Below are 20349 nucleotides of genomic sequence, written 5' to 3'. Positions count from 1 at the left end.
ATGAAGTCTATGGGGGGAGGGGGGGGATGAAGTCTATGGGGGGAGGGGGGGGATGAAGTCTATGGGGAGGGAGGGGGATGAAGTCTATGGGGAGGGAGGGGGATGAAGTCTATGGGGAGGGAGGGGGATGAAGTCTATGGGGGGGGGATGAAGTCTATGGGGAGGGGGGGGATGAAGTCTATGGGGAGGGAGGGGGATGAAGTCTATGGGGAGGGGGTGGATGAAGTCTATGGGGAGGGGGTGAGTGAAGACTATGGAAGGGGGGGACACTATGGGACAGGGGAGAAAAAAAATATTCTGTACAAACTGTCCCATCGTAAGAAACACTATGGGACAGTTTGTTCAGAATATTTTTTTTCTGGGTTTCTTCCTCTAAAAACTAGGTGCGTCTTATGGTGAGGTGCGTCTTATGGAGCGAAAAATACGGTAATCACTGGCTCAGTCAGTGAAGTTTGAAATCAGGCAAACACAGGGATATCTCTAGTAGAAGTGGGCATTAATTTGCTCCTACCTGCTGTGCCTACTTGTAATATGTCGGGTAAGGGCAGGAGGAAGGATATAACCTCCTTATTTACTATTACTAAGTATTTCAGATGAAGAAAAGCCTAGTGAGTGCGCTGCTAATGCTGCCCTGTTACTAATCCAATAAAGTGGGACCTGGCAGTGGTTTCCTATGGCCCCACTTTCTTATGACAACTAACCAATCAGATTGCTCTGACAGCAAATCTGTAAATTGCATGATTTTGCTATTACATGACGAAAAGTCATGATTTTATTAAAGACACGGAGGCGAGTATTGCATATCCCTTTCTTTACTGTTGACAAATAGCAGCAAAGGAAACATACAGAATGAAAAAAGAATGAACATGTGATAACGTAGGCCCCTCCCCCTCAGGTCCCAGTATAACAGGCAGCACTTCCCTTCCATTTCCCTCTTTCTGCAGATGCGACCAAAGAACAATGTCCATAACTAGAGTAATGCGAGAATAAAGTCCCAAGGAATAACAGAAAAAACCGAGGAGGTATAACATCACAAACTGGGAAGTGTGGCCGTAGAATTCATAGGACCGATGGAGGACAGCAGGAGGAGACCAATAAACCGGACCCTTGCTAGACGTCTTGCCAGATTAAGCTGTGGAGACATAAAGGACAGGAGCCAACAGGTTAAAGTCGATACTTGTAACTAGTACAAGGTTACACCAGTGGGAACAAAGACCTTTGTATATACAATCCCACAAAACAATCAATGTTAACATATCCAGTAATATTGAAAACAACAATTATAAGGACGGCCCCACTTACCGTCCCAAACTATAACATAGGTGTATCGTGGTATGAGTAATATGGGTGGGGAGATATATACTTACCAGCGAGAGAGTAACAAAAAGGGTGGGGCAATACTCGCCTCCGTGTCTTTAATAAAATCATGACTTTTCGTCATGTAATAGCAAAATCATGCAATTTTATAACAAGACACGGAGGCTCATATTGCAAGTTTAAAGCTGATCCATTATTACAGCGAATGTGTGTGGGGCCGGCCGAAAGTAGAATTCTCGGAAGGTAGATTCCCTAGACCAATCAGCTGTTCTCATAATGTCTTCCAGGCGGGCGCCCGCAGACATCATAGAAGAGGCCGAAGCCCCTCGTACTGAGTGGGCGCCGAACACTGTAGTGTCAATGCCCGCTTGGGCCAGCAGCCATTTCACCCAGCGTGATAAGGTAGTGCTGGAAACTGGGTGAAAAGGGGGGCGGAAAGATAAGAACAACTGACGGGAGGCAGTAGATCGGTGTGGTTCGGTGCGAGATTCGTATTCACGAAGGCAGGTCACTGGGCATAGCGAAGGAGAGGCAGGGAAACTAGGGTAGGATACCGCCTTGATGGAAGTCTTAGTGCGTCTGCTGATGTTAAAAGTTACCCCGTCCGGGGTGTATGACTTGGCATCGACATCCAGTGCACTGACATCCGAGACTCTCTTGCATGAGATGAGACAGAGCAGGCACACCAATTTGGCCGACAGCTGTTTGAGGGAGAGTCCTGCGTTAGCGGGCCAGGATGAGAGGAAAGTCAATACAACTGAAACATCCCAGGTCGTGGAGTAGCGGGGCCTGGGTGGCCTTGAAAATCTAGAGCCCTTGACGAGTCGGCACACTAGAGGGTGTTGTCCCGCGGGGCGGCCCTCGAAGCCTTGGTGAATCGCCGAGATAGCGGAACGGTAAAGGTTAATGGTCCTGTAAGCCTTACCGGCTTCGAAGAGAGACGTCAGGAACTGCAGGATCGTTGTTACAGGGGCCGAAACGGGATCCTCGTTCCGAGCCATGCACCAGCTAGCCCAAGCTCGCCAAGCTGACCCATATGCCCGTCTAGTGCCGGGAGCCCATGCTGCCGCCAATAAGAGTCTAGTTGCGTCCGAAACTCCTTGGATTTCCCAGGGTCCCCGGAGATTCGCCACGCCAGAAGTGGGAGAGAGCCCTCCAGCCGGAGGGGATGATAGCGACCCGTCGGGTATTGTAGCAGGTCGTGGCGATCCGGCAGGAGTCGAGGGTAGTCCAACGCCATCTCGAGTATTTGGGGGAACCAAGACTGCGTCTCCCAGAATGGGGTGACCATGACTAGCTCCGCCCGGTGTTTGCGGGTCTGCAGGAGTGAGCGAGGGATCATGGAAAATGGGGGAAAGGCATAGAGGAGGCCTCCCTTCCACTCTTGTAGGAAGGCATCCACTGCCTCCGCCATTGGGTCCGGCCTCCAGCTGAAGAAGCGTGGGAGTTGAGTATTGAGCCGGGAGGCGAAAAGGTCTATGGTAAATGGCCCCCAAAGAGATGATATGTTGGAGAACACCTTCCTGGCTAATCTCCAGTCGCTGGTGTCTGAAAGATAACGTGAACCCCAGTCCGCTTGGACGTTGTGCAGGCCAGGTAAGTACTCTGCGTAGACCATCAGGTTCCGCTCCAGGCAGAATTCCCAAAAATCTTTCGCCAACCTGGCCAGGACCGCCGACTGTGTACCACCCAGGTGGTTGACATATCTCACCGCCGAAACATTGTCCATGCGGAGCCGAATACATGATAGGGCACGGTCCTTGGCGAAGCTGCGGATGGCGAAGGAGCCTGCCAGAAGCTCCAGGGCATTGATATGTAGTCGGGTTTCGGACTCCGACCACCGGCCCCCAGTTGAGATGCCCTCGCAGTGGGCTCCCCAACCGTGTAGACTCGCATCCGAGTCGATCGTGAATTCCGGCGTTAAGCCGAAGATGGCTTTGCCATTCCACGCAGACAGGTTGAGAATCCACCATCGCAACTCGTCTTTCGTCTCGTTGTCCAGGGAGACTAGGTCTGCGTAGGATGCCCCGGCTCTTAGGTGAGCGATTTTTAGGCGCTGTAGCGCTCGGTAGTGGAGTGGGCCTGGGAACACGGCCTGGATTGAAGAGGCCAGTAGGCCTATGAGGCGTGCCAATTGGCGTAAGGTGAGCTGGGGTCGGATAAGGGCCCTGCGCAATTCTTTGCGGATGGAACGAATCTTGGATATCGGGAGACTCAGCGTCGCTGCCCCCGAATCCACTTGGAAACCTAGGAATTCCAAGCGGGTGGCGGGGGTCAGGCATGACTTCTCCCAGTTGATTATGAAACCTAAGCGTGACAGGAGGTTTATGGCTAGTCGTAGGTGTGAGAGGAGGGTGGAGCGCTCCTGAGCCATGAGTAGAATATCGTCTAGGTAGACGATTAGTCGAACTCCTCGACTGCGTAGCCAGGCCATAACGGGCCGTAGAAGTTTTGTGAAACACCACGGGGCTGAGGATAGGCCAAAGGGCAGACAGGTGAATCGCCATATTTCGTGTCGCCAGTAAAAGCGTAGGAGGTCCCGAGAGGCCTCCGCTATTGGCACTGTCAGGTACGCGTCTTTTAGGTCTAGTTTCGCTAGCCAGTCTCCGTGGAGGAGGAGATCCCTTAGCAGGTGAATACCCTCCATCTTGAAATGGCGGTACCTGACTACGGCATTGAGGGGGCGCAAATTTATGACTGGCCTCGATTGGCCGCCTTTCTTTTCCACTAGGAAGATATTGCTTATTACGCCCGCAGGGCTGGGGGGTGCTAGTTCGATAGCCCCTTTGAACTGGAGGGATGAAAGTTCTTCGTCGATCCGACCGCGATCCTGGATGGAAAAGCGGATCGGTCGAGGAGGGGGAATGTGAGTAGGGCGGCAGGTGAGTTCTATATGGAAGCCCTGAATAGTGGCCAGTACCCAGGGATCTGAAGTGATTTGTGACCAGGCTGGGAAAAAATGTTGGAGTCTGCCCCCTATGTAACCCGGAGAAGAAATGTGTGGTAGAAGGCAACTCACCGTATGGTCGTCTGGAGTTTGGGTTACTCCGAAGGCCTCTGGATCGCCATTGACGTCCCCGAGATGGAAAAAACATGGGGCGGGAGGTCTCCTGGTATTGGTGATACTGTTGAAAGGAGCCTCTTCCCGTGCCACGGGATTGGGGATAGTTGCGGCCGGACAGACGGCTCCTGCTTCTGCCGGCCCTGGTAGAGACCCGCCCCTGGAATACTCGCCTCATGGAGGCCTGGGCCTTGTCTAGAGCCGTGAATGCCCCCACATAACGCCCCAAGTCTTTGATGAAGGAGTCTCCGAAGAGGAGTCCTTGGGCGTCTTTGCCCGCCTCCGTAAGGGCGAGGTTGGCTAGTTTTGGCTCAATTTTGAACAATATGGCTTTACGCCTTTCAATAGACAGGGAGGTATTTACGCTCCCAGCAATACAAATTGCTCTCTGGACCCAACCTCTAAGGTCTTCAGGGTCGACCATGCGGTTCTCCGCTCTGGCGTCTTCCGCCAAGTCAAATAATTTGGCCAAAGGCCCGAATATGTCCAGGTGCTTGTCCTGGCAGGACTTCAAAGCGGACTCTAGTCCTTTACGGGGGTTCCAGCCCAGTTTAGTGAGGAACTGGGTCATTTTTGGATCAACCTCTGGGGTGTCACACACCTTGTTAGGCACCAGAGGCCTAGGACACTCCGCCCTCAATTTGTTGCGGGCCGCCTTGCTTAAGGGTTTTCTGACCCAATTTTCCAGATATGTGGCAACGTGGTCGGCTGGGAGCCACTCCGCCGACCTCGGATGATGAAGGTCATCCGGATCGAAGAGTGGGACCCCCGAAGGATCCACGAGGGATGGCCCCGCAGCCGCAGGGTTCCTGGTCCCCGTCTCGCCTCCGGGCATCTCTGCCTGAGCAGAGGAAAGGAGGTCGAGAGCGCCATCGGCGGAATCCGCATCAGAGTCGGAATCTGACTCATTCATAGCCTCCTCATTTGACCCGATTTCTGAGTCGGTGTCGCTCTCAATCTGTGCTCTAGCACATTTCCAAAGCCGCGCCCGTTCTGCCTGGCGCGGAAAGGCTCTTTTGCGTGGATGGGACACGCTTTCTGGGGCGACCGAAGGTACGCCAGTCATGGTGTTTCTGGAGGCAGAGGAGTGTTTAGATTTACGGGCAGCCTTTTTGAAGTCCCCTTTAGATACCTCTCCCTGGGGTGTCGAGGTGCCCGAGAGTTGCTCGTCTGAAGGACGGGGCAAGAGGGCTTGTGAAATGGTGTGGGAGAGGGTGGAGGACATAGACCCCATAGCAGCCATAATGGCGTCTGTCACCGAGCGCTGTAGCGCCAGAAACTGTGGTCCATCGGGTTGGGTAGTCCCATCCGCCATAGAAGGCGAAATATCTGAGGTGACAGGGGCCTCAGTTCTGATTACTGGGGAATCCGACTCCCCAGAGTGAGCGGACCCAGTAGATAGTCTGGGTTTAGGCATGATCAAGGACGTATGGGTTAGTCACCCAAACAATCTAAGCAAAGGAAAAACGCTCTCACCAGGGCCCAGACCAGCGACACACTAAGAGGTAGGGACAGAATGACAGAAAATGGCCGCCGGGAATCTCGCGGGATTCGCGGCACCCGCAAGCTACGCGGAGGAATAATGAAATAAGAAGAAGTGCGCAGAGAGGCGCTCGAGCAGAAGAAACAGACAAGGTTACATAAGCAGGGGAGGTCTGGGCCCTGAGGCTAGTGTATAACGACACAATTATTAACCTTCGAAATAAAAGACTAAATAAATACAAATTAAATACAAATCCATTAAATTATCAATGAATAGTATATAAGAGAAAATATGGCATGTACTTATCTTTGTGTCAGAGCAGCAAAGAAAGAGGGAAATGGAAGGGAAGTGCTGCCTGTTATACTGGGACCTGAGGGGGAGGGGCCTACGTTATCACATGTTCATTCTTTTTTCATTCTGTATGTTTCCTTTGCTGCTATTTGTCAACAGTAAAGAAAGGGATATGCAATATGAGCCTCCGTGTCTTGTTATAAAATCGAGATTTACCTATCAGAGCCCTGTGATTGGCTTAAGCCAACCAATTAGAACACTGACTCAAATTGCTCTGTGTGGGAAGGCTTTATAAGGCTTTCCCCACCCTGCAAGCACAGTCCATGCACAGAACTTGCAGGGTTATTTTTTGTCTAGATTTTTTGGGGGTATTTTTTTACAATCAATCCTTTTTTTATTTATTTTTTTTACATGTATTTTATTATTTTCATGCGTTCTTTTGGATTTTCATTTCACTTTTTTGGGGCTAAAAAAAGAAGATGGAAGAATAAAGAAGACATCTAATAGTATTATTATTTTATTTTACAGGTATTTAGTTTTTTTTTTAGGGGAGGTGAGGGGTGCGGTGACTACGGGCTTGGGGACCCCTAGTCACATGGGGGTTAATTTTATTATTACCTCATCACACGCCACCAATGTGTGGGTGCAGAGGGAGAAAAATAGGTCACCCCCCACTTTATTTAGGACCTCCAACCCCCTGGTCAATTTATTTATTTAATATTGTGAGGGGTCATCCCCTTTTAGTTTAAAAACCCCACTCACGGGCAAGGGTGGGGGCACAGGGGTACACTATGCACCCTCCCCCCCCCTCCCGTTAAGTATTTAATTAGGTGTCAGGCCATGAGGTACCTGTGCTAGGTCCCCCTTATTGGATTAGTGACTGGGGCTGCTCGCTGTTCAGTAGACAGGAAGGGGCTGGTAGGAGGATTTAACCTCCATTATTTACTAATACTAATTATTTTTTGCTAGCATTAGTTGCCTGGAAGACCAAAAGTGGGAAAAGATATTCCTAATCCTTGTTGGATTGCCATAGGGATATCAAATAGAAGCTGTCTACTAAACAGCTCCCTAATGTGATACCCTGAAATAAAGCAGTCCCACAAAGGTAGGAATTTAGGGCGTTAGGAATCGGAATTTACTTCACCTGAATAAAATTCCAAAACAAAAATTACTGCCGAATTTCATCCAAAAATGAATGAACAACTGGACGAAATTCAGAGCAGACAAAACAAAAATAGTTTTTTTTTCTGAATGTATTTGGATGAAATTTAAATTTTCAGCGGCTTCCAAGGCTGATCCCTGAACCTTCCTGGCTCCTGCCTGTTAGGCTGCAGATTGCTCTCCCTGTGTTACAGACTTTATCCATTACCTGCTGAATAATGTGCAGTTTGTAGGGTGGAATTATTCTACTAGTTTCTAACACAGTAATTTATGTTTTTTGTTTTTTTCAGGGAAAGAATATGTTGCAGCCAACGGTGAGTTTCACGTTCTCCATACTGAATATCATACAATGATTTATATTGATACAACCATGGGTGGGATTGGCTGGCATCGTTACCCAGTAACATTATATTATCCACGTGATATGGAGGGAGACGCTGAATGTTGTGTATATGAAATGACTGTCAGTGTCCCCATAGCATGTACCCGTGTTAGGTATACGTGTGTGCAGAGTGTTAAATAAATGAGAAATTATAACTGACTGTAGAGTAAAATGTATTTTTTTGTTGTTTAGTTTCAGAAAATGGTGGATCTTCATCCTCAGATGAGAACCTCAAAGCCTGAAGGTAAGTCTTTGAATATTAAAGGGGAGATTTCTCTATGCCGATCCCATTAGTATATCTATGCAGGTATATTGATGTGTAATAAGCATTTCAGTAATTCTGATTTCAATAGTTTTAAATAAAGTGTCTCTCTCTCTGATAGTGTATTGCAGCGTTCCTCAAGGGTTTTTTCTAAAGGATTCACAATGGCAAGAGACAGCCAATAGGAGAGCCATGGTTACCTCAAATCCCTTTGGTATACCCCCATAATCTCCCTGTGTACCGCTCACCATATCCTCCCTTCACATCATTTATTTTATTAATAATTTATTATTTGTGATTTTGTCGATCCTTACCCCCTTTGTCCACACTCCATTTCACCGCTGTTGTATGTGCATCCCTCCATTTCCCTAACCCCTGTCACCTCCCATCAATATAGAGCAGCTGAGTAATACAGAGACAGAGTATTCCTTCTCCTCTGCCCTGTCTATCAGATCGGAACATTCAGCCTGCACTGTGAGTGGAGAGAGGGCAGGATACGATAAGTTCCCGACCCGTCCACTCACAGTGCAGGCTGACGCACCAAACTGACAGATTACATAATCTGCTTTCATTGCTGATATGAAACAATATATCATTTTGCAATGCAAAAATACTAATAGATATTGTCTATAAAACAATATAAACCATACTTGATCTTTATATTCTGATGAGATTGGAATTTTAGTCAAAGTCTAACACAGTCTAAATTAGTTTTTTGCATGAAGAGTCTGTCTTTATGAAGAACTCAGTTATGTCATAGAAGCAAAATTGTTACCTGTAAATGTAATTGATAGTCTCTCGTTAGCGCTGATTCTATTTTTTATATTTGCATTAAACCTTTTTTTATAATGTTAGTTTTCTTTGTAATCACACTGAGACTATGAGAGAGTTTTATGGATCAGTCTAGATCGGTGCAGCCTGTCTCATGCCAAGTGATACCAGGAAATAATGAAGGAATAAATGATCAAATAAAAAGTTTTGCATTTTCTCCATAGTTTTATGTGGTAGCAAAATGTATCATCCAATCCAATATTATTATATGAATTTGGGAAAAGTCCTGTCTGTATGTCCTTATTCTGATCTATATATTAGTGTGTAATCAGTCTCTGTACCCCGTCCACATGCCCATATCCAGTGCCATCCAGTATATAATGAGAATTATTTACCCCTCCAGTGCTAGATGGAAAAGCAGCTCACAACTTCTACATACCTTATCTCAATCTCATAGTATAGCATAATGGGACGAATTATTCAAATGTTTTACTTAATTTTCTTTAGTTTATTTATTTTTTGAATATGGGGATAGGAGTCTTTCCAGCGATGGAACAACCGCCAGTGCAGCTGCACCGGCGCCTGTGTGCTTAGGGGCCCATCAGGTGGACCCCAGCCCTCTAACAGTGTGACCGAGCCCCTGTAATCTTGGCTTGCAGCTTGGGAGGAAGTGAGAGACAGTGAGAGTTGGATGGGAGGGAGGTGGAGGCACCTCGGGAGGAGAGAGAGCTGGCTCCAGCCAGCCCCACACTCTCATCAGCCTCAGTCAGCAGCAGGACTCATCCACTCTCATGCTCAAAAACTGTATGTGACTGGAAATATTACAATTATCTAAGGCTTTTTCTATGTCCACAAAGGGCCTATTTCTCTCAAATATTGTTCACAAATCTGTCTAAATCTGTGTTAGTGAGCACTTAGTGAGCATTCAATTCACGGGCAACAGTTTAGTGTATATTTCTGCAGTCAGCATGCCAATTGCACGCTCCCTGAAACCGTGTGACATCTGTTGCATTGTGCTGTGTGATAAAACTGCAAATTTATAACTTTAACCCCTTGAGGACCGATGACGGTCCTGAACCGTCCATAACGGTCTTGGGGTACTTACCTGATCGCCGCCGGGGGCGTGTTACACACACTGCACTCATACACACACACTGCACTCATACATACACACACTGCACTCGTACACACACACTGACACTGCATTCATACACACACTGTAAAAAAAATTAAATTAATATAATTTTTTTTAGAAATTTACCAGTAGCTGCTGCATTTCCCACCCTAGTCTTATACTTGAGTCAATAAGTTTTCCCAGTTTTTTGGTGTAAAATTAGGGGCCTCGGCTTATATTCGGGTCGGCTTATACTCGAGTATATACGGTATATAAAATAAATTAAAAAATGTAAAAATAATTTTTAATAATTAAAAGAAAATAATATATATGTAATTTTATTCTAACAATATTTTGATATTAATATATATATATATATATATATATATATATATATATATATATATATAAAAATACACTTAGAATGTAATGATATATATATCTACCGTATATACTCGAGTATAAGACGAGTTTTTTGGCACATATTTTTGTGCTCAAAAAGCCCCCTCGTCTTATACTCGAGTCTAGGTCTGTATTATGGCAACTTACATTGCCATAATACAGACCATGACATGTTGGGGGCCGGAGAAGCTGTTACTTACCTTTACAGCAGCTCCGGTCAGCTCCCAGCACGTCCGCACGGCTCCTCTGTTAAGCTCCCAGTGTAAATCTCGCGAGACACGCGGGCCGCGAGATTTACACTGGGAGCAGACCGCGAGACTGGCAGTAAGTACCGGACCCCCCTTCACAGCTCCCCCTCCCCCTGGACAGCCCCCCCCATCCACCTGGACAGCCCCCCCCATCCACCTGGACAGCCCCCCCCATCCACCTGGACAGCCCCCCTCCACCTAGACAGCCCCCCTCCACCTAGACAGCCCCCCTCCACCTAGACAGCCTCCCCTCCCCCTGTACAGCCCCCCTCCCCCTGTACAGCCCCCCTCCCTGGCCAAGTATGAAGTAGGGAGGGGGGGACAAAACAAATGATTAAAAAAAGTATTCAAATATTAAAATAAAAAAATAATAATAATGCCCAATTGATGGGAGTCTGACTCCCTTTTCTAACTCCCTGTATTTAATGCAGAGTGTGTGTGTGTATTTAATGCAGAGTGTGTGTGTATTTAATGCACACACTCTGTATTAAATACAGGGAGTCAGAAAAGGGAGTCAGACTCCCATCAATCTGAGTCACCCTCTTGCACCTAAAATGCAGATGTGTGTGTATATAATGTAGAGTGTGTGCATTATATACACATACACTCTGCATTATATGCACACACACTCTGCATTTTAGGTGCAAGAGGGTGACTCAGATTGATGGGAGTCTGACTCCAATTTCTGACTCCCTGTATATAATGCAGTGTGTGCATTATATATATATACACACACACACACACACTCTGCATTATATACAGAGTGTGTGTGTATATAATGCACACACACTGCATTATATACAGGGAGTCAGAAAAGGGAGTCAGACTCCCATCAATCTGAGTCACCCTCTTGCACCTAAATTGCAGATGTGTGTATATAATATTAAAATCATTAAAAAATAATAAAAAATGCCCACCCCCCACCAAGGCTCTGCACTCACACACACACACTGCACTCATATACACACACTGCACTCACACACACAGTGCACTCGCACTGCACTCACACACACACTGCACTCACACACTGCACTCACACACACACACTGCACTCATACACACACACTGCATTCATTATATACACACACTGTAAATAAATATTCAATTAATGTAATTTTTTTAGGATCTAATTTTATTTAGGAATTTACCAGTAGCTGCTGCATTTCTCACCCTAGTCTTATACTCGAGTCAATAAGTTTTCCCAGTTTTTTGGGATAAAATTAGGGGCCTCGGCTTATATTCGGGTCGGCTTATACTCGAGTATATACGGTATGTATAAATAAATAAATAAATAAAAATAATACGAAATATACATATGTCCATATACATAATTACATAAATAATTTCATAAATATACACGTAGACTTCAAATATATAAATATGTATATATATTTAAATTCTACGTGCATATTTATGTAATATTATTACATAATTAAGTAATTTTATTGATTGCAATTTGAGGGACATGCCTGGGACCCAGGCCAAAAGTCCAGAGAATTTAATTTGCTAGCACTGTGTTTAACCCTGTAACTTTCTAGGACACCCTAAAACCTGTATATGGGGGGTACTGTTTTACTCGGGAGACTTCGCTGAACACAAATATTAGTCTTTCAAAACAGTAAAACATATCACAGCGATTATATGGTCAGTGAAAGTGAAGTTTTTTGCATTTTTCACACACAAACGGCACTTTCACTGATGATATTATTGCTGTGATAGGTTTTACTGTTCTTAAACACTATTATTTGTATTCAGCGAAGTCTCTTGAGTATAACAGTACCCCACATGTAGAGGTTTTGTAGTGTTTTTGAAAGTTACAGGGTCAAATATAAGGCTTGATTTTACTTTTTTTGTTTTTCATTGAAATTTGTCGGATTGGTAATGTTGCCTTTGAGAGCGTATGGTAGCCCAGGAATGAGAATTACCCCCATGATGGCATACCATTTGCAAAAGAAGACAACCCAAGGTATTGCAAATGGGGTATGTTCAGACTTTTTTAGTAGCCACTTAGTCACAAACACTGGCCAAAGTTAGCGTTTTTTGCATTTTTAACACACAAACAAATATAAATGCTAACTTTGGCCAGTGTTTGTGACTAAGTGGCTACTAAAAAAGACTGGACATACCCCATATTGAATACCCTGGTGTGTCTAGTTTAAAAAATATGTACATGTGGGGTGTGATTCAGGGATTTATGACAGATAACAGTATTACAATGTCACTATTGATAAATGTAAAATATATATATATATATATATAGTGAAAGAGCAATTTCCTACTTGTACTTATAGCCCTATAACATGCAAAAAAGCATGTAAACACTGGGTGTTTTTAAACTCAGGACAAAATTTTGAATATATTTAGCAGTTTTTTTCATTAGCTTTTGTAGATAATTTAAAAAAAATTCAAGTCAAAGTCCAAAAACATGTTTTTTTTTTCTTTCCATTTTTCACCATATTTTTTTAAACTAAAATATATGACATGATACAAATAATGGTATGTAAAGAAAGCCCTTCTTGTCCTGAAAAAAACTATATGTAATTTGTATGGGAACAGTAAATGAGAGAGAGCGGAAAATTACAGCTAAACAAAAACACCACAAAAGTGTTAAAACCGCTCTGGTCCTTAACGTACAACATCGCAAAAACAGGCCGGTCCTTAAGGGGTTAATAGTGGCCTTTTATCGTGGCCAGCCTAAGGTACACCTGTGCAATAATCATGCTGTCTAATCAGCATCTTGATATTCCACACCTGTGAGGAGGATGGATTATCTCGGCAAAGGAGAAGTGCTCACTAACACAGATTTAGACAGATTTGTGAACAATATTTGAGAGAAATAGGCCTTTTGTGTACATAGAAAAAGTCTTAGATTTTTGAGTTCAGCTCATCAAAAATGAGGGTGAAAACAAAAGTGGTGCGTTTATAATTTTGACCATTGTAAATACACACACATAGTCCATAGAGATACTTTATTACATTCAAACACACAACACTACTCACACATACAGCTCTGCAAGGATGGGCAAATAGAAGATCCCCCGGCTGGTAAAGCATTGTGGGGTCGGTACGACAGATAGGGATCTTCCTCTCGGCCACCCTTGCGATAGAGCGGGGCCCCCAAAAACAATTCTTGCACCAGGATCCTCAATACATTAGTTCAACCATCTAGTCTTTCTGTATATTTTATTCTAATTTGTCATTTTGGGGTTTGGTCTAATGTGGTTGATGGGTTCTTATTTAGCATTAACCCCAACACAGTGTAACCCTTCCTCCTGCCCAGTATTTATATTATCCTGTGATTTACACAAAGCATTGCCGGCTGATATCTATAATTGTACTGAGTTTGCTGTAATCACTGGATTGTTTTTTGTTTTTTTACATCAAATTATTCCTGAAGGATCAAACAAAGAGTCTTAGGACAATTATAAATATTATGATCACATATGAGGATTGGATATAATTTTTTTCTTTATATAAATTTGTACCTGTCATTTTACACACAGCTACGCATTAATTAATAAAACCTGAAGTCATGAAATATATCATTTATGATAAGTGATAACAAAATTAATGTTTTGTTTGTTTTTTTCAGCCCTACAAACAGCTGGGATCATTACAGATAATTCCCGTATCAGATATAATGGATCCCGTCCTGCGAGACCGCTACCGCCTTCCTTTCTTTATAACGACGCAGAATGTGCACTATATTAATGGCTTTTGTAGGAATTGGTTCAATATCATAGATCTGCTTCAAACATGCTAATGATTCCCATAGTCACAATGATTTAATCAAGTTTTTACATTTTACCGCTTTGTTGCAATATTAAATAGTTAGTTTATTCCTGTTGATTACGGTGGGTAGATTAAGGTAGGATTAAGAGGGTCTCCCATTGTGTCCTTTCCCATTATTCCCATTTAAGGGTAGTATATAGCACCCCGTATGGTGTAATCCGAAAAACAATTCTCCTCCTCTCAGCTCACTTTTACACGTCCCATCCGTGCTGTACGGATATGAGTTCATTGTGTGTTTGGTGCTGTGCGTTTTTTATATCTTTTAGCATGGATGAGATGTCAGTGTGCGCAGCACTAACCTCCATCAGGCAGCTCAGCGTGGATTCCTTCTAAATCTTGTGTTTGTCATTTAATCAAAAACTATCCCAAGGTAAAAGGAATGGCACAGATCTGACCCATAGCTCCAATTATGTAGAACAAGAAGCTGTTATTTCAGTTTAAGACGCTGTATGAGCTGTGAATGGTATTTTTTCCCCTTTTTGCTGCTCGTCTCCCAGGTGGAGAGATCCTGGTGATCTCCCAGAACTCTGGGGTTTTAGATCCATCATGAAATCTAACATATTATTGGAAAAACACGCTATCGGGAGATCCTCCTTTATTCTGAATAACGTGACCATGCAAATTATACCGGACTTGTGTTACAGGGTTTCTAAATTCCTTATCACAACTCAGGTTTGAAATCCCTGTATTTGTTTTGCTCAGAAATGTTTTAGTAATAATTAAAGGAGGACCTTAAGGAAGCTGTTCCAATAACATGGTATTACATGATAATGTAATTCACTATTATTCTACATTTATATCACTGAACTAATATCTGTACTTCATACACTTCAGTATTATCAATAAAGGTTCTCCTGACGAGGAATGTCACTCATTCAGTGTTAGCCGGGATCACAGAGCTTCCAATGGTAAATAAGAACATTCGTTATTGCCGTTTATTATAAATCTAATTAATTACACTGAGTTCTACGATTTCATATCATGTTCCCCATAACCGAGATTTGAGTTCTGTGGGAGAGCTGGGGATTGAGCAGCAATGTCACTAGTAAAGTATATATGAAATAAACTATCAGCAAATATAATGACAAATCTAAAATCCATTCAACCAAATACGTATTGTTTTAAAAATAAAACAATCCTATATTATTTACAAGGATCTGCAAAGGTTTCCGTAGTTTATTATAAATCTGAGTTGATTCTGATATGGAAATGTTAAACATATAATTAAAGTCTGATTGCATACATTTTACTTGTTTTTATTTGTTTTGGGTGAAATAATCATTTATATATCGGTGTTCCTTTGCTGTAAAGATTTTGTGGTTTTTAAATTATAAATAAAATCTTTTAGATACAAAGACAAGTTCTTCTACTTTCCATATTTTGCATTTTTATAAATCACTAACGCTATAAACACTCTCAAACACTGAGTGGACTTTATACATGTCTATTGTGACTATACCCCCTAAATTTAAAACGGCACAGGGATTTTAATCTTACACTATTCCTACAACTTAGTACAATTTCTAATTTCTAAAAATTCTTCAGAACACAAGGCTCGGGCAGGGGCACCGCAGATTGGCTTAGAGCAGTATAAATACTTACACCAGCCCTGATTAGGAGTACTTAGGAATTTTATTCTGACATACAGGGGTACTTTCACTGATGAGGTTGAGAAACCCTGCATTAGCATGCTGGAAACTGCTGCCAACTGTATCGGAGAGTTCAAGCGCTGCCAGTTTGCTTGTGATTACACACACACAGGCTGGCATTTTACATGTTGGTGTGAAAGCTAGCCACCAGTTGGCAAAGTATGTTTTGTAATATAATTGATTATGCTAATACAGTGTACCTATAATCTTAATTTTATTAATGACAGGTGTCGCATATTTAGCATTAAACTCTCTTTAGTAAAACTCCAGCAGCAGATTTTATAAAACACAGACTGTAAGAGAGTATGAAGAGCCCTCACCAGTCTAACTCCTCTTTTCTTTGATCTGCATTAACCCCTTCAGGACGGAGTCAATAGTGCACGTTCTGATCAAAACAAAACGTAAACAAAAACTGGAATTTGCGCTATGTGTCTGTTCACCCGTAGTTCCCCTCTTTCAAATTATATGCACCCACACTTATTATATATCATTTTGTTCAGGAGAAACAGGGCTTTAATCTATCATTAACTATTCATATATGGAACATCATTTATTATGAATAAAAGTAAAAAAAATGTGAGAAAATAAGATTTTTTTTAAAATTTGCATTTCCGTCTGACATTTTAACTGTGAATGTCATAATACTGTTAGGTTTTACTGCAAAAAAAATGCGCATATTTGTAATCAGCGATGTCTCACGAGTACAACAGTACCCCCCATTAACAGGTTTTATGTTGTTTTGGAAAGTTACAGGGTCAAATATAGAACATTACATTTTCAAATTGAAATTTGCCAGATTGGTAATGTTACCTTTGAGACGGTGTGGTAGCCCAGGAATGAGAATTACCCCCATAATGGCATACCATTTGAAAAAGTAGACAAGCCAAGGTATTGAAAGTGGGGTATGTTTAGTCTTTTTTAGTAGCCACTTAGTCACAAACACTGGCCAAAGTTAGCGTTCATATTTGTTTTTGTGTGAAAAAAGCAAAAAACGAATATTTGGCCAGTGTTTGTGACTAAGTGGCTACTAAGAAAGACTGGACATACCCCACTTGCAATACCTCGGGTTGTCTACTTTTGCAAATGGTATGCCATCATGGGGGTAATTCTCATTCCTGGGCTACCATACGCTCTCAAAGGCAACATAACCAATCTGGCAAATTTCAATGTGAAAAAAATGAAATGCAAGCCTTATATGTGACTCTGTAACGTTCCAAAACACCATAAAACCTGTACATGGGGGGTACTGTTATTCTCGGGAGACCTCACTAAACACAAATATTAGTGTTTTAAAACAGTAAAACATATTACAACAATAATATAGACCATAAAAGTGCAGTTCGCTTGTAAAAAATGCAAAAAACGTCACTTTTACTTAAAATATCATCGTTGTAATACAATTTACCAGTTTGAAACACGAATATTTGAGTTCAGCGAAGTCTCCCGGGTAAAACAGTACCCCCTATGTACAGGTTTTATGGTGTCTTGGAGAGTTACAGGGTCAAATATAGTGCTTGCAAATTAAATTCTCTGCACTTTCTCCCTGTGTTGTCATGCATGTCAATCAAATTTTAATTAATCAAATCACATAATTACGTTAAAAGATTATTTAAATATACATGTAGAATTTTAATATATATGCATTTATAGGTATTTAAATTCTACGTGTATACTGATGTAATCTTTTATGTAATTATATGTATTTATCTATATATATATTTGCGGTTATTTGCATTTTATATATAGATAGATATATATAGAATGTCATTCTAAGTGTATTTTGTTACCGATATATATATATTAATAACAAAATACAGTTAGAATGAAATTACATATGCATATATAATTTATATTAAATTTTGTTTCAATATTTTATTTATTTTATTATTTAATTTATTTATTATTTTAATTATATGTATTTATATATAATATATATATGTACATCTATTATATATATAATATATATACATATTATATATATGTAATGTCATTCTAAGTGTATTTTAATATTAATATATATACTTATATTAATATTAAAATACACTTTGTATGACGTTACATATATATAATATGTATATATATTATATATATAATATATATACATATTATATATATATAAAAATGCATTTATTTTATTTTTACACATGTCTAATTATTTTTTTTAATTCTTCCCACCAGCAGGGGGACTGTCTGATATTTCAAACAGTCCCCCTGCTGGCATATCCACAGCCAGCTATAGGGGGCCATGTGATCGCTCTTTGAGAGCGATCACATGGCCCCCGGGGGCCTCATTTGCCGTGGGAGGGCTGCCTGGGCTGTGAGGCAGTCCTCCCGAAGCGGATCGCGGCGGAGGTAAGTATAACTTACCTCCTGGGGCTGCAAGCCGTTACGGCGTGCTATGCCGTCATAACGGCGTTAAAGCCCACTTAACCCGTGACGGCATAGCACGCCGTAACGGCGTTAAGGGGTTAACAAGATATATATACAACAACAATAATATAAACAATAACAGTAGAATAAACTCAGACTTTAACCCCTTAAGGACACAACTTCTGGAATAAAAGGGAATCATGACGGAATATATCCGTCATGTGTCCTTAAGGGATTAAACACCCTGAATCCAGAACAGGAATCTTCGATAATCCTCGAGACCGACCCACTGGACTGACCATTGAAGGCAAATCAAACTGAAAAGAAACAAAAAAACATGAAAGAAATCTGAAAATAGTAAACATACAAGTGCCAAACTAAGCAAGCAAATTAATTGAACTAAGTGATATGACAAATACAAATTATTTATTTATTACTGGCATTCATTAAAAGCCAACTTATTCCGCAGCGCTGTACATTTAGGGTAGAACATACAATATGCACAGACCAATACAAAAAGTAAAGTTTGCTGTGCCCGTGAGCTGAGATCTAGCCATTGAAGCTTTTATACAAAGTACTTATATAGATAGCCGTGAGCTTACAATCTAAAGGATAGAATGGGGATTTTATACAAGAGGTAGCAGGGGGAATTTGGAAGTGATCGCCTGTGGAAATTTACAGAGTTAAAGCTACTGGTAAAATATAAAGGTGTCATTAAGTACGATTGGAGACAGCTGAAGGAACGTGCTATAAATTCAGTACGAACCAGGGTGGGCGGGAAGTGTTTAGAGAAAATTAAAAGAGTCAGTATTGCATGTTTCTTGGTTTGTGGATTGAGGCCACATAACTATATAACTAGTTACGAAATAATCATGCAAGCAACCCCCCAAGTAACAAAGTAGCACAATCAAAACATATAAGGGAGGGGAGAAAGTAGGGAGGGAAAATATTCACTTCATATTTTGCATTTTTAACACGGGGGAGGGGGGGGGGGGAAGCAAACAAGCACGAGAAACGGAAATAAAACACATGGAAGGTAGGATGTAGGTAAGTAAAGCTCCCGCCAAGGAGGCCCACAACGCTCCCACGCCCCAGACCCAGTAAGCACCAAAACAAGTATCTGTATCTACGCCAAGTATATAAGCCCATGAGAACAGCCAGTGAACCCATCTCGAGTGGTGGACGTGACCAGATGGTGTAATTTAGTGTAACGGATCACCTGGCACCCCGACTGGGTACCTCTGTTGATGGATGCTCCTAGTGCTTCCCGAGGGCTCCAAGCACTCCACTTGACACCATAAGCACCACAGACCCCACGAACCGCCGCAGCTTGGTTAGGTCTCGCTGTCTCCTACCCACCCTGGACCTGCGACAAGGCTCCAGGCTCCAGTGGGTGAACCTCTCTTCCTTCAGAGAGCGAAGCAGAAACTAGCTATTAAAAGTGCTTAGTGATGAAGACCTACTGCCCTTTGTTCGGAGACTTACCTCCTCCATGGGCCTCAGGTGTAACTCAGACACCCCACTGATACTATCCACCTTCCGGGTACGCAAATCGCCAGCGGCACCCGCAGGTGCCCCCAGAGACACGATAGCTACCACCAGAGACAAAGCGGCGAGAGCCGCCATCATGGCCGGATCTAGACCACTGGGGTCGGTGAAATTTGAGGGATGCGAGGTAGCCATGTACAGTGACCTCCCTTTTGCTATGCTTGCCGCAAGGAGACAACTGGCACCGGCCACCAAGAGACTGAGAGAGCACTCCGTCCGATACCGATGGGGCACAGATGGTTCACTGGTGGTGCAACAGGGCACCGACGTACTCACTTTGACCTCAGGGGAAGACCCAGAGACTTTCCTCAAAAAGCTAGGCATGTTAGCCAACGGGCACAGCAAGCGAACTGGGAAACGCAACACTTAGTTATTGCAACACTTATTCTTATCATAACACTGTTATTCATGTGTCTATATGTGTATATAGTTCTTGGGAGCTTTTTCATACTCCTAACCCACTACTCCATGCATAAGCCCTAACCACCTGACTTCACA

At 42.7% G+C, this 20349-nt stretch overlaps 1 protein-coding gene across 1 annotated transcript in view; it reads left to right on the top strand.

Annotated features, from left to right (window-relative positions):
- LOC134585324 (class I histocompatibility antigen, F10 alpha chain-like) overlaps positions 1 to 15531 on the top strand; it is a 129799-nt gene extending 114268 nt beyond the window's left edge. The window contains exons 6-8 of the mRNA XM_063440735.1: positions 7604 to 7627; positions 7888 to 7939; positions 14085 to 15531. Coding sequence (XP_063296805.1) covers positions 7604 to 7627; positions 7888 to 7937 — 74 coding nt within the window. The 3' untranslated portion in view covers positions 7938 to 7939; positions 14085 to 15531. The remainder of the gene's footprint in view (positions 1 to 7603; positions 7628 to 7887; positions 7940 to 14084) is intronic.
- Positions 15532 to 20349: the final 4818 nt, after the last annotated feature.

The sequence above is a fragment of the Pelobates fuscus genome, unplaced genomic scaffold (genome assembly GCF_036172605.1).
Source record: "Pelobates fuscus isolate aPelFus1 unplaced genomic scaffold, aPelFus1.pri H_3, whole genome shotgun sequence".
Classification (NCBI taxonomy): Eukaryota; Metazoa; Chordata; class Amphibia; order Anura; family Pelobatidae; genus Pelobates; species Pelobates fuscus.
The sequence above is the reverse complement of the archived record's forward strand: the minus strand, read 5'-3'. Positions and strand labels throughout refer to the sequence as shown.